Genomic DNA, 15,576 nt, shown 5'->3' on the forward strand with positions numbered 1-15,576 from the left:
TTATCCTTATTTTTAATAGAAAAATATCCTTCTAGCTCAGATCTCTTAAAATGCAATAATGGTTTCTTAAATTTGCTAAAATGTGCAATGATAGTTGTTTTGCTATATTGTGTAAACTAAGGTATTTTGTGAGAGAGAGAGGCTGACCAATCAAGGCTCGAGTTAACAATGAAAACTTGATTTAGGTTATAAATACTAGATTGTATTTCTGTTTTTAATCTGTTCAGAGGTGTTATTACACACCTCTGGAGCTGGTATGCCTTGAAGTGTTAGGGACACTACCACAATACGGCAAGAGATTTAGGAGAAAGTTTCAGCTGTGGCCCATCATGGGTTTAAGCTCTACTGCTTGTGGAGGTGAATGGGCCAAGTAGTTGAGTTTGGGGAAAAAAAAACAAGATCTGTTTGCCACGGGACTGAGAGGTTTTCTGGGTGGGCTGACATTAAAAATTGAGTGAGAAATTAGAACAATTTTTTTAGTCGTGTTGCTGGCACAGAAGTTTACAAATGTGCAGAATAGGAAGAATAATTAGCACAGTGCAGAATGTAGTAATATTTTAAATACACAGTTTGGGAGACTGATTAGAGGGGAGACATTGGAAAGATTAAGTCCTGTGGTGGTAAGAGAATGTTACGTTTTTTTTTGTTAAACATATTTAAAAATATTTAACATCCCCTATTCTCCCTTTCCTGACTAGTTTGAGAGATCTCTTGCAATGGCACATTTTTTCCTAACTGGAAAATTTGCATTTTTCGCTCCTTAGTAAGGAAGTTTGCATAAATCAGTTAACCACAGATATCCGTATAGTTGCAAGAAAATCTACCATTACGTTGACTGTGTGTCACACAAGTTCCCTGTCCTTTTTTGTACAAAATGTTGATGTAAATCCTCTAATTTACTTAAAGAATTGGTCCACATTTAGCCATACAGCAAATGGTAGCAATAAACTGTTTAAGGACTCCAAATCATTGGATAAAAATGATTTAATTTTAATTTGATAGACTGCTTTTTTCGCTGCAGAATTCTTAGGTGGTTGCTTTGTATTTCTTCACTCTGCTTCTTGCCATTGAACTACTGTTAACAAAACAGTTATGGAAGTCATAAGAAAAGAAAGAGGAACGCAAGTAGGCCATCGAGCTTGCTCTGCCATGTCTACACTTGGGTTTTGACTTTTTCTTACCTGCTTCCCCATATTTCTTAGTTCCTTTGGAAAAACTAAGTATCTGCTAATCTAAGCCATAACTATAATCAGTGATTTGAGCCCTACAGACTTTAGGGTAACAAATCCTTCACTCAAAGGGCTGTGAATCTTTGGAATTTCTCATCTCCATTTTAAATGATTGATCCATTATCCTGAGACTGTCCTTCTTTGTTCTCGGATGAATATTTTTGGCATCTGTTCTGTCAAGCCTTTTGGAATTGTGCATGTTTTGATCATGTTGCTTTTTGCTCTAAATTGCAGAGAATATAGAATCCGGTTACTCGGCCTTTCTTTATCAGACCATCCTCTCATCACAGAGACCAATCTAGCAAATGTTTGGTATATTGCCTGCAGTACAAGTATGTTTTTCTTCAAATATGGAGTGCAAAGTGCACACTATACTCCAGTTTTGGTCTTGGCACAATACAATAATAGCATGATTTCTTTATTCTTCAAACCAATCCAGTAGAGGTCAATGTGCCATTTGTTTTCCTATTACCCGCTGCATCTGCTTGCTAACTTTTTTCTTTCCTTGTACAAATGTACCCAAGTCCTTCTGAACATGAATATTTATGTATTTCATGCCTTTTGTTTTTAAAAAAATCTACTTATGACTAAAGAGGATAATCTTACACTTGTTCCAAATTTTACTCCATCATCCACTGTGTAGTATACTTGGATTTCTGAAAAGTAATGGATAATTTGTCCATTCATTAACTTGCCTTTATCTCTTTTCAGCTTTTCTGCTTTGCCCTCATAGCTTGCATTCTGATGTCGCTCTCAATCTCCGTAAACTTGGCTACGTTATTCCTACTCTTTAAGTGACTCATGTAGATTGTAAATACCTGAGGTCTGCTGTTGATCCTTGAAGCACTAGTCACAGCTTACCAACTTGAAAATGCTCCATTTATCCCTTTTGTCTACTTCCTGTTGTTAATCAATCACTTTGTGCTAACATATTACACAAGGTAAAGTATGTCATCTTATTTAATGCCTTTCGGGGATCCAGGTACATTATATTACTGGTTCTCCTTTATCTACATTATCAGTTATATCTTCAAAAACTCTAAATTTACCCCCAAAATTGTTTCCTTTTTGTGAAATAAGGTAATTCTTTTCTGATAATCTCCTGTTTTTCTAAATGTGCGAAGTCTTCTGAACAATAGATTTCAATACTTTATTGACTGATATGAGGCTAAGTGGCCCATAATTTCCTGTTTTCTCTATTCCTCTCTTGAATCATGGTGTTATATTTGCTAATTTCCATTCTGTTTGGAGAATGAGAATTTTGGAAAATTGAAGTTAGCGCATGATTGATTTTTGCAGTTGACTTAGGCTGTGGGTGATCAGGTCCTGGGGATTTCAGATTTTAATCGCTCAAGTTTTGCTAACGTTTTTTCTCTAATTCCAGTAATTTCTTTACTCTTCAAAGCCTCATGCTTACCGTCTTGTATGTAACTTTAATCTTCTACTGGGAAGATGGGTACAAAATATTTCTGCTGTGTTTGTACCATTCCTTAACTTCCCCATGATAAATTCTCCTGTCTCTTTCTAAGAGCCCAACTATTACTTCCAACTACACTTTTACACACTCTGTATTTGTAAAAGCTTTTGCTGCTTGTTTGTATTTTTTCTACCTGGTTAATTAATGTTCTATTTATTTTTCGTAGTATTAGTGACAATATGTGGTCATTTAACCTTGTTGCCGTGGACTTCCTTTATTTAGCCTGCTTGCTTACGAGTTCTTTTGTCTTCGCTTCTGCACTCAAACTTGAAGTCCCCAGCCTTTGGTTAGCACTGCTGCCTCACGGCACCAGAAACCCGGGTTCAATTCCCACCTCAGGCGACTGACTGTGCAAACTCCGCACATTCTCCCAGTGTCTGTGTGGGTTTCCTCCTGTTGTTCCGGTTTCCTCCCACAGTCTTTAAAAACATGCAGGTTAGGTAATTTGGCCATGCTAAATTGCCTGTAGTGGTAGGTGAGGGGGTAAATATAGGGGAATGGGTCTGGGTGGGTTGCGCTTCAGCGGGTTGATGTGGCCTTGTTGGGCTGAAGGGCCTGTTACCACGCTGTAAGTAATCTAATCTTTTGTTTCTGCTCCTGCACCAAGTCAGCCATGCATCTGTCACCTCTCCTTCCTAGCTCCTATCATGAGCTGGCATTAAATTCTTGGCTTCCCCTAGTGGAAGTAGTTGTGATGTAAGTAGCTCTGGATGTCAGCTATAGGTGCATTGTTCAGCTTTTGCCACCAGATGGAGCCTTCAGGCAATTAAAACTTCAAGTAAGCAATTCTAACATTCTTTAGTGCTTTTTACACTTATTTTACTTTGAAGGTTAAGTTTAATTTTTTAAAAGACTAATTCCCCACAGTGTGGAAACAGGCCCTTTGATCCAACACGTCCACACCAACCTTCAGAGTAACCCACCCAGACCCATTTCCCTCTAAGGCACCTAACACTATGGGCAATTTAGCATGGCCAATTCACCTAAACCTGCACATCTTTGGACTGTGGGAGGAAACCAGAACACCTGGAGGAAACCCACGCAGATAAGGGGAGAATGTGCAAACTCTGCAGTCATCTGAGGCTGGAATCGAACCTGGGACACTGGTGCTGTGAGGCAGCAGTGCTAACCACTGAGCCACCGTGAATGTAGACACTTTGGAATGTACAGCATTTCAACCTAATGTTTTAACACTTGTTTTCTCTCGCAGATGTCTAAAATGTCTATTACTATGAATGTCTGGGGTTCTGTTTTAGCTCTACCTGGACCTTGTAGTACCTGTTCCCAGCCTGATTGTGTTGAAACATAGTCCTTCTTAATTGTAAGAACAGTTCTGTATATATTTCATCAACTCATACTGTATGATCATGTGCAGAATCTTGAAGTGAAACATTCTAGTTATGTATTTTACATATGCGCTGCATGTGACCCATTGGGGAACATGATAGAAGTATATATTAAGTACCTCTTCAATTAAAATTACTTTTTCCTTACAGGGAAGCATCGCCCCTAAAAATTCTATGAACATGTTACTTGGATTGACGCAGAAACCATGGCAGTCGCTGTGCAATTTCTATTTCCGGAAATATGCCTTTGGAGGCAATCAAGGCCATTACAGTGAGTCCAGCATGATTTCAGAATGCTCTTTGATATCTGTTCCAGTCCTTGTTTTAACCCTATCAGGTTTTTCTGTATAATAGACCAGTGAGGTATACCTAACCAATTAAAATAGTTGTCTCACTTAGAACAGAATATAACAGTATATTTTTGTTGAAGTATTTTATTTAGAAACATGAATTAAATTTAAACTCCTCCACCTTGATTATGTTAATGCATCACTGTTACAATCTGTTATTTTAAGATTTGACTTTGATTTCTTTACAGGAAACTGCTTTTCAAGTTTGAATTTTGTAAAATATTAATAGTAATTTGCAGATGGTTATATCCAAACACCCCAAAATCCAGTCAGATTCTGGCCCCCTCCCACATTCTCTCTCTGATATATCTATCTAATCAGTGCAACTTCCCTCTCTTTGCCAGGATTGGAAAAGGTCATCGATTTTTGCTTCCAGTTTCCACCTTACCCTCACTTTCACCTGGTCTATTTCTGACTCTTTCCTTCCCTCCCTTGACATCTGTTTCTATTTCTGGCAATAGATTGGCCATTAATATCTACAATAAGCCCACCAACTCGCACAATTACCTGGACTGCACATCTTTGCATGCTACTTCCTCTAAGATCTCCATTCCATTGTCCCAGTTCTTCCGTCTCTGTTGCATATGTTCAGATGAAGCCCACTTGGGTAAGGGAGCCTCTGAAATGTCCACCTTCCTTCAACCAGGATTCCCCAGCACTTTGTCGACAGGGTCCTCAACTGGGTCTGAACCATCTCCTGCACTTCTGCCTTCACCCTCTCTGTTCCCTTCTGCAACAGCAATAGGGTTCCCCTTGTTCTTACCTATCACCCCACCAGTATCCTCATTCAGAAGATCATCAGGCACCATTTCCACCAACTCCAGCGAGAAGCCCACCACCAGACACATTTCTGTCCCCCGCTTTGTCCACCTTCTGAAGGGACCGTTCCCTCCCGGACACCCTGGTCCACTTATTCCTAACACTTCCCTGTAGCCCCGTGGCACCTTTCCTGCTACCGTCTAAGCTGTAGCATCGGTTGATCCATCTCCAGTATCCAAGGGCCCAAATGTACTTTCCAGGTGAAGCAGCACTTCACCTGCACTTCCCACAATCTAGTCTACTGCATTCGCTGCTCACAATGTGGTCTCCTCTACACTGAAATATGAAGCCTAGACTGGGTGACTGCTTCACAGAACATGTGTTTTGCCTGTAAAATAAACCCCATGCTTCCAGTTGCCTGCCATCCTGTTCCCTGGCCAACATCTGTCTCAGGCTCACTGAAGTATTCGAGTGAACTCTGCACAAGTTGGAAGAACAATGTCTCATTTTCTGCTTGGATACCTCCAGACTCAGTAGTGATTTCAATTTTAGGGCCTGAACTCTCCCATGTCCCCTTACCCAGACACAGGCCTTGTAATCACAAAGGTGGCATTACGCGCTACCTACTGTTTGTCACTAACAGTCCTCATTAACAGCTATTCACCTTCCCTAGCCAGATCATTACCAACTCCTTTTATCTGTCCAACTATTCTTCTCTCTCTTTTGGGCTCTATCTCTACCTATTGTTTACCCCTTAGCTTCCCCCCCCGAAATATATTCACACAAAATTGTTAAAGTACAGATTTGAGACAACCCAGGGAATCCCTTATGGACTCAGACCTGTAAGCCTTTCTCTTGGTTCATCCCGGAGATTGTACTCTTTGGAAGTCTGGAATAAAAAAACCCTCTTGCAGATTAGTTTAATTTTAGTGATCCCCTTTATTTACCAATACCATCACTGTTAGAACATAACACTGATACCTATAAGCTAAACTAACTAGCCTCTAATAACCTGGAGAATAGGGTGCCAGCTCTTCAAGTGTTCCAGCAGGCTACTCCGATGTACTGATACAAAGTGGCTTGCTTTATACAAAAGTTTGAAAAAAAAAGTGCATGTTCTAAATTAGACAGGGAAAGACTATATTCGTAAGGAAGAAAAGTTAATTGACAGATCTGTGTGCGCTTGACTGATCTCTCCTACAGGTCTTGAGCATCTGCTGGCGAGAACTTCCTATAAAGAAGTACTAGTCTAAATTAAGTGGGAGGTATCATAAGGTAACCTTGCACAGCTCGCATGTCTGATATCACTGTTTTACGAAATGGCTCCTTAGCAAGGAGGGCAAACTTTTGACCATAAATGGTTTCCCGACAGATTGTGTCAGAATCTCTTCAATGTTAGGTTTCAAATAATTTTAAGCTGCAAGCAGATTCCTGCTTTTATCTTGAGCACAGAATCACTCTGTACCTGAGGCTGAAATGTTACTACAAGGTTGTATTTAAAATGATTAATTAGTCTCGAATTAAACATGCCTTCTTTTCAAGTTTTTGTGGTTCAAATACAAATAAGACAAGATCTGACTAGTTAGAATTGACAGTGGGGTAGTCATGGTCTGTTTAAAAACAGCAAGTAGGTTATAGCTGTATCACTATTACCTTTTACAGAGTTTGCATTTCATAACCAGTAATGGCTACTCAAAATCATCAATAGTCTCTGCAATTAAATTCAATCCATAGCAAGTAAGCACAGAGTTAATTTTCTACTGGCTCCAACAGCCTCAGCACTAAAATGGGGTCCCTCTCTCTCTCTCTCTCTCTCTCTCTCTCTCTCTCTCTCTCTCTCTCTCTCTCTCTCTCTCTCTCTCTCTCTCTCTCTCTCTCTCGTGTGTTTTTTTTGAACCATCACGTCAGGCAAAGATTTTTTTAATGTCTGCCCTGCTTTGTCAGGGGTAATAAGAATCCATTACAATTAACAACATCTGACCGTTAATTACAAAGCTTTTGATAGTACAGAGTTTCGTTTCAGGGTCAGAATCAAACACCCATTAACTTCACGAGGGAACGGCTGTGAATGTTATCACTTGGTGTCCTGTTCACACAGATTCACTGATGCTAAGGCAAATGTTCTTAATTGCCTTACAGCATCCTGTTATCATTTGGTGAGCCTAGATGTCCTTATCTTCTGCATTCCTTAAGATTCCCCCCCCCCCCCCCCCTTCTGAGCCTTCCTGTCTGTCTAATTTTTCGTGTAGTAAATGTGTTCTATGATTCAGCATTACATTTTAGTCTGAATGTTTAAAGACAAGCTTTTAAGGCTATAGACTTTCTCAAAAGGAGTTGAAGTACTGTGACCAACGCTGCTGTATTCTCTTCCTTTTTACTTTGGGATGGAAACCAGCAAGTTGTGGCATTGGGTTTCTCAATTATTTTTCGATCTTATCGAATCTAGAAAATTCCACACATTGTTAAATTTTTGTTGCCCCTCTATCCCTAATGTTTTATCCTCTCATGTTAAAATGGGTCAAATGAGTGTGAGGAACTTGGAATAATTATTCTTAAGAACTGGAAAGATGATGAAATCAACAGCTGACAAATCTCTTGAAGCTTGATGGCTTAGAAGGAAGTGGCATTGGAGGTGATGGATGTATTGGTTTTGATCTTCCAGAATTCCCCATGTATAGGAAGGTAACAACGTACCCATCTTCCTCAAAAAAGGAGGCAGGAGTGAAGATGAACAAATACAGATTAGATAGGTTTTCTCTCCTATGGATGCAAGACTGGAATCTATAGATCACAATGATTAGAGTGTTAATACAGTTTTATGAAGGAGACATTGTTTGACAAATACTAGATTGTTTATCAATATACCCATGGCACAGGGGACATCGTATTAGTGTGGATAGAATATTGGCTATCCAACAGGAAACGGTATGAATAAATGGTTATTTTTTTACTTGGCAAGATGTAACGTGAAGAGCCTCTTGGATCAGTGTTGGGGCTTCAACCTTTCATAATTTTGTATCCTTTAGTAGGATAAAGGGACTGAAGATAGTTGCTAAATTTGTTGGTGAAACAAAGACAAGTAGGAATGCAAGCTGGAAAGAGGACGTCAGGCTACTAAGGAATTGAGGTTAAATGAGTAGGTAAAGATCTGGCAAGCAGTATTCCCTATAACCTTTTGCGACTGCATGAACTTTTGAGGGCCATGTGCAGCAATAGTTCCCAGAGCGGAAGCTATTCATTAGCACCACGTTTGCTATGTGTAGAGCTTCCTGGTAACTATGCAGATGAGAAGGGCAGTTGCTGGCAAATGGCATATAATATGGGAAAATCTGAAGTTATCCATTTTCTTGGGGAGAATTTAGTATTTTATCTAAACTGGAAGGCATTGCAGAAATCTGAGGTGGTAAGAATCGGTGTCGTTGTGCATGAATTGCAAAACCTTAATATGCCGGTTCAATTGGTAATTAAGAAAACTAATAGAATATTATCATTTATTGTGAACGGAATTAAATCCAAAAATAGGGAGGTTGTGCTTCAGCTATATAGGCAGTCACTAGGTTACGAATGGGTTCCATTCTTGAGTACTATAAGTCAATTTGTGTGCAAGTTGGAACACCACTGTACAATATAAAATGGCTGCTTGTAAATGCAAGCAAAGGTTTGCATGCTGGATGTTTTAATATTTATACACTCTTGTCAGGGATCGTGCTCGTAAGTATGAACATTCAAGCTCTAATGTTCATAAATCGGGCACCTCTGTGAGTCCACATCTGCGTTATAGTATGGGTCTCTTTTTTTTAAGTTAGGTTGCAAGTGCATTGGACGCATTCCAGAAAACATTTTACTAAATTTACAGCTTGAAATAGGATGTGGATGTAAGTTTGCTCGCAGAGCTTGGAGGTTTACTTCCAGATGTTTCATTACCTTACTAGGTAACATCTCCAGTGGCCTCATGCGAAGCAATGCTGAAAATTTCTGCTTTCTATTTATATGTTTGGGTTTCTTTTGGGTTGGTGGTGATATTTTCTGTGGTGAAGTCACTTCCTGTTCCTTTTCTCTGGGGGTGGTAGATGGGGTCTAACTTGACGTGTTTGATAGAGTTCCAGTTGGAATGCCATGCTTCTTGGAATTCTCGTGCATGTCTTTGTTTGGCTCGTCCTAGGATGGATGTGTTGTCCCAGTCGAAGTGGTGTCCTTCCTCATCTGTATGTGAGGATACTAGTGAGAGAATGTCATGTCTTTTTGCGACTAGTTGGTGTTCATGTATCTTGGTGGCTAGTTTTCTGTTTGTCCAATGTAGTGTTTGTTACAGTCCTTGCATGGTATTTTGTAAATGACGTTAGTTTTGCTCATTGTCTGTATAGGGTATTTCAAGTTCATTAGCTGCTGTTTTAGTGTTGGTGGGTTTATGAATGGGCTACCATGATACCAAGGGGTCTGAATAGTCTGGCAGTCATTTCTGAGATGTCTTTGATATAGAGGAGAATGGCTAGGGTTTCTGGATGTGTTTTGTCTGCTTGTTTGGGTTTGTTACTGAGAAATCAGCGGACTGTGTTCAGTGGGTACCCATTCATAAACCCACCAATGGACTAAAACAGCAGCTAATGAACTTGAAAGACCCTATATAGACAATGAGCAAAACTAACGTCATTTACAAATTACTGAGCGAGGACTAACAATCAGGCAGAAAACTAGCCACCAGGATACATGAACTCCAACTGGCCACAAAGACGTGACCGTCTCGCTAGTATCCTCACATACGGATGAGGAAAGACACCACTTCGACTAGGACAAGCCAAACAAAGATACGCACAAGAATTCCTAGAAGCATGGCATTCCAATTGGAACTCTATCAACAAACACATCGAGTTAGACCCCCTGAGAAAAGGAACAGGAAGTGACTTCACCACAGGAAATAACATCACCAACCCAAAGAAACCTAAACATATAAATACAAAGCAGGAATTTTCAGTATTGCTTTGCATGAGGTCACTGAAGATCTTACCTAGTAAGATAACGAAACATCTGGAAATGAACCTCCAAGCTCAGCAAGCAAACTTACATCCAAAACCTCAACCTGAGGTACAAATCTGCTCAAAACTCGCTGAAATAGGTTGTCATGAGGAATAGTTGGACAGGCTAGGTTTGTTTCCATGGACTTTAGAGGAGTAAGAGAGAACTTGATTTGAAACATGCAAATTGGGTGGTATTAGTGAGGAGAAATGGAATCTTGATTAAGCAGGTCTATGAAAGTTTAGGGGTACGTCGTGGAGTAATCAGGTCAGCCATGATATTATTGAATGGTGAAGCAGACTTGAGGACCCATAAGATATAGAGGCAGAATTGGGCCATTTGGCTCATTTTAGTCACCTCCACCATTCAGTCAAGTGGCTTACTCGTTTGTTGCATACCTTTAAAAGAAGTACTTAGAGGCAATATTGGGGGTACAATAAATTGATTCCCTGGATGATGAGGCTTATTGTTGTCTGTGAACAGTGTGGTACCGAAGATGTTACAGGAAGATCTGAGATGCTGTGTGCATGGGAATTGTGTAGAATGCTATCTTGGTAAAGAGATTTGTCTGCATAATAATGCCCACCAATTATTGGCAGTATGCAAAATTTCAAGTTGAAGATGCAAATTCATTCAATGTTGATTTGAAACTACCATTGCCATTTTCTAACTATGCACTCAAGTCTATATCCTGTCTTCAATTCATGCAACTGAATGCCATGGCAAATGGAAGCTCCCAACCGCTATGCAGTTTAAGGGGATCAGCATATCATCGTCACCATCATCACAGTTTAAGTTTACCAGCTTGGATTCTAACCTGTGTTTTAGTGTTAACTTTTGAACTGAATTTTGAGGTAATTTGGTCTTTTTGCATGTCATCTCTTCTTGCCAACTTGCGTCCTTTTAGCCGAAGTCTGTAATCTATATAACATTTCAAGCTTTGTCAGTTCTGTTTTGTGTTTAACAAAGCCTTTATTTTGACATTTCAGCACTCCAGTAATTTTAGTTTGTGTTCTAACATAGAATCATTACCTGTCTGCTTCACCTTTTTTTTTGTATCCCTGATGTATTCAGTATGATCCTGTAAATTCCAATGTTTACATTTGAATTACATTGTGTTCCTGTCTCTCAATTGTACGTATAATCATGTTACTGCACCAATAATCTAAAGAATGCATTTTTTTAAAATGCTACCATGGCAGTTTGAGAATTATATTCTGCTTTTGTTTAAGAAGTTAGAGATAAGGTACTGATATTGGCAAAATTACCATGAAGCTGTTAGTTTATCATAAAAACGTAATGAGAGAATGGTAGGATTGGGCAGAGTCGGTGTTAATGGAAGGGAAGGCTCTCTTGACAAACTTGAATTTTTTTTGAGGCATGCTACTTGTAGCACAAACAAGGGAAAACCAGTGGATGTAGTACATTTGAATTTTGATAAGGCCCCACCTAGGAGGTTAATATGAAATTGCAAAGCATGTGATTGGGGAGGAAAGGTAGTATATATTTAGAATTTGGTTAATGAATAGAAAGCAGAAAAGTAATAAACTGTTCTCAGGATGGTGGGATATTACTAGTAGGTGTGGCAAGGATCAGTGGTAGGGCCATAGCTTTTCACAGTCTATGTCAATGATTTGGATATGGTGATGAGACAAAGCTAGGTTGGCATATTAAGTTGAAGAAAATGCAAGGACATTGCAGGAGGCTAAGCAAATGGGCTAGATTGTGGCAGATGGAATATAACATGAATAAATGTGATGTTCACTTTGGAAGAGAAAACAGAACAGAATATTTCTTAAAAAGGTGGAGGTTCAGAAGTGCAGGTGACCAATGGGATTTTGGTTTCCTTGTCCAGGAGTCATTTAAAAGCCTAGTGTGCAGTGACAAAGTGAAACAGCATGTTAACATTCATTGAGGAAATTTGAGAAGTAAAAATGTCTTGCTAGGTTGTATAGTGCTTTGGTGAGACCGCACCTGGAATGTTGTGCGTTTTGGTTTCTTTATCCAAGGGAGGGTGTACTTGCTAGGAATGCAGTGAAAGTTCATCAGATCAATCATTGGGATTATCTTGAGGAGGTATTACAGAAACTGTCTGTATTCCTGAGAGCTTTGAAGAATGAGAAGTGAACTTGCTGAAACATCTAAAATTCTTACAGGGAGTGGCAGAGTCCATGTAGATAGGATGCTTCTCCTGGCCAGTAGTAGTAGAGATATAATTTCATAATAAGGGGTAGGGCATTTAAAATTGAGATGAATTTCTTTACTGAGTGTGGTGAATATTTGAAATTGTCTACCCCAGTGACCTGTGAAAACCCAGTCATTGAGCATGTTCAAGTGAGAAATCGATGGATTTCTTGATGCCTGATATGAAGGGGTAAGGATGTTGTGCAGGAAAGTGTGTTGTTGAGATCAATCAGCTGTGATCTAATTGAACGGTGTGGTATCTGTGATCTAATTGATGGGCTGAATGGCCTCTGATTCATGTGTTCCAGTGTTTTTCTATTCCTCTGTCAAGGAAGAGAATCTTGTAGCCCTTTACTTGGCCATATGATTCCAGTCTCACTAGTGTGGTTGAGTTGGATTATTAACTAATATTTGAAATATATTCCCATCTATTGACAGTCAAAAATGTTGAAAACAAAGCATATTAACATTGCAGATTTTTTCTGAAAGCATCCCTTAAGTTAAACATGGGAAGTGTTGCTGAACAATGACCTTGGAGTGCAGGGTGATAGTTCCTTGAAAGTGGAGTTGCATGTGGACAGAATAGTGAAGGAGGCGCTTGGTATGCTTGCCTTTGGTCAGTGCATTGAGTATAGGAGTTGGGAGATCATGTTCCAGCTGTCCAGGACGTTGATGGGCCACTTTTGGAATACTGCATTCAATTCTAATCTCCCTTTTATAGGAAGTAAGTTGTGAAGGTTGAAAGGGTTCAGGAAAATGTAAAAGGATGTTTCCATGGTTGGCAGATTTGAACTATAGTAAGAAGCTGAATAGGCTTGGGCTATTTTCCCTGGAGTATTGGAGGCTGAGAGGTGACCTTAAAGAGCTTTATAAATTCATGAGAAGCATGGATAGGGTGAACTGCCAAGATAATTTCTTCAGGCTAGGGGAGTCCAAAACTAGAGTGCATAGATTTAAGTTGAGAAGAGAAAGATTTTAGATTAGATTCCATACAGTGTGGAAACAGGCCCTTCGGCCCAAACAGTCCACACCGACCCTCCGAAGAGTAACCCACCCATACCCATTTCCCTCTGACTAATGCACCTAACACTATGGATAATTTAGCATGGCCAATTCACCTGACCTGCACATCTTTGGATTATGGGAGGAAACCCACGCAGACACTGGGAGAATGTGCAAACTCCACACACAGTTGCCCAAGGCTGGCATCGAACCTGGGACTCTGGCGCTGTGAGGCAACAGTACTAACCACTGAACCACTGTGCTGCCCTTTAAAAGGGACCTAAGGGGCAATGTTTTCACGCAGAGGGTGGTTTGTATCGGGAATGAGCTACCTGAGGAAGTGGAGGCTGGTACAACTACAACATTTTAAAGGCACCTGGATGGATATGTGAATAGGAAGGATTTAAAGGGATATGAGCCAATTGCTGGTAAATGGGACTAGATTAATTTCGGATCTTTGGTCAGCATGGACAAGTTAGACCAAAGGGTTTGTTTCCTTGCTGTGCAGCTGAGACTGTTGAGAAATTAATGAAGGATATTCTCTACCTATTTCTGCAGTGTTTCAATGTGTTTCTAAATAAATGAAATTTTAATTTTGTTTTCCAGATAATATACTGAGACTGCTATTGTTAAAGTGTACTAAACAGTCCTGTGGATATAATTTTTGCTCCAATATAATAACTGTTTGTTCTATCTCTGGAAATTGAGTGATTCAGAATGAAGAATTAATTATATGGTTATTTTTATTTGTTTTCAGTACGCAGAAGCGTTATGACCAACCCAAGTTTCTGGCATGGTGTGCGTTCTAACCTACCAATCAGCACAGATATCCAGCTACGTTTATATTCCTCAAATGACAAAAAGGATGGAACCTATGAGTATGGTGCCAGCAGTACCTCCGCTTCCTTGGGAATGGAACCCAGCACTCAACAAAATTCTAAAATAGTTGGTAAAAATCGCACTTCTGTTTTGTAATTTGCTAGAGACCATGTCAAAGGCTCACTGTAACCAGTACAATGTTTCACATGCTTCTCGTGAATTAGCCGACACAGTTGGTGTGTTTTCCGGACTACCTTTGCACTTGGCTTCATGTAATGTTGGGAAGAGTCATTGCTGCTACACAGCATCTCTAATGATATTATCAGCACCGCTTAAGTGTAATTAAACATTTCTAAGGAAGGACACTTATAGTTCTGTCCTGAATGTTTATGCTATGAAGAACATTAGTGGAGCACCATCTGATATGTTGGAATAGGCAGTGCAGCATTTTTGTACCTTGCAAAATGTACACAAATAAAAACTTAAACCGCAGTTTAATTGTATGAAGTTAGTATTTCAAACCTGCAATTGCCCAAATGAATCTCCAATTGTCATTCTTAACTGCAGCAAGTTCATGCTACAACCATCTGCTTTTAAGAACCGCAAGAACAGCGAATGCTGGAAATCAGAAACAAAAAAGCTCTGCAGATCAGGCAGCATCTGTGGAGAGAAATCAGTTAACATTTTGGGTCAGTTGACCCTTCAGAATTGATGGTATCTAGGGAAAAATTGTTTTTGCCAAAGAGTGGAGGGAGTGAGTAAAGGAGTAAATGATAGGTGGAGATAGAGCCCAAAGAGAGAAGAACAACTGGACAGATATAGGAGTGGATAACCATCATCTGGGAGAATGAATAGCTACTAATGCGGACTATTAGTGGTTAACATAGGTTGTGTGTAACAGCAGACCATGTGATAACAGGGCCTGGTGTGAGTGTGTTGGGATAAGGACATTGGAGAAGGGTGACATTCCCAAATTAGACCTCCCAAAATGTCCCACTTTGCATTTTCAGGATTAAATTCCATCTGCCATTGCCAATTTACCATTTTAAGAACGTAGTCTGAGACCACCCTCCTTATCATCAACAGTATCACCAATTATCATATCAGCTGCAAACTCCCCAGTTAAACCTTCTATATCTACATCCAAGTTAATATAACAAACGCAAGGGTCCCAAGCACCGATCCCTCAATACGCTGCTGACCACAGGCTTTCAACCATAAAAACATGCCTCCAACATCATCCTTTGCCTTCTATTGGCTTTTATGTTTTGGACCAGCCTTCATGTGCGACATTGTCAAAGGCTTTACTGAAGACCATGTAAAGACATCCACTGCACTACTGTTATCAATCTATCCAGTCAGCTTTTGAAAAGAATCAATTAAATTAATCAGACAGG

General features: G+C 39.8%; 1 protein-coding gene across 4 annotated transcripts in view; it reads left to right on the forward strand.

The window, feature by feature from the left end:
- Window positions 1-15,576, forward strand: part of slc30a9 (solute carrier family 30 member 9) — a 130,088-nt gene that overhangs the window by 10,534 nt on the left and 103,978 nt on the right. For 2 of the 4 annotated variants that reach the window (XM_072568210.1, XM_072568237.1), the window contains exons 1-3: window positions 1,520-1,561; window positions 4,203-4,323; window positions 14,118-14,309. In XM_072568210.1, the coding sequence (XP_072424311.1) occupies window positions 1,535-1,561; window positions 4,203-4,323; window positions 14,118-14,309 (340 nt within the window). In that variant the 5' untranslated portion in view covers window positions 1,520-1,534. Of the gene's footprint in view, window positions 1-1,519; window positions 1,562-4,202; window positions 4,324-14,117; window positions 14,310-15,576 lie in introns of those variants that run through there. The other 2 variants (XM_072568228.1, XM_072568218.1) reach the window with 1 other exon arrangement.

The sequence above is a fragment of the Chiloscyllium punctatum genome, chromosome 1 (genome assembly GCF_047496795.1).
Source record: "Chiloscyllium punctatum isolate Juve2018m chromosome 1, sChiPun1.3, whole genome shotgun sequence".
Taxonomy (NCBI): domain Eukaryota; kingdom Metazoa; phylum Chordata; class Chondrichthyes; order Orectolobiformes; family Hemiscylliidae; genus Chiloscyllium; species Chiloscyllium punctatum.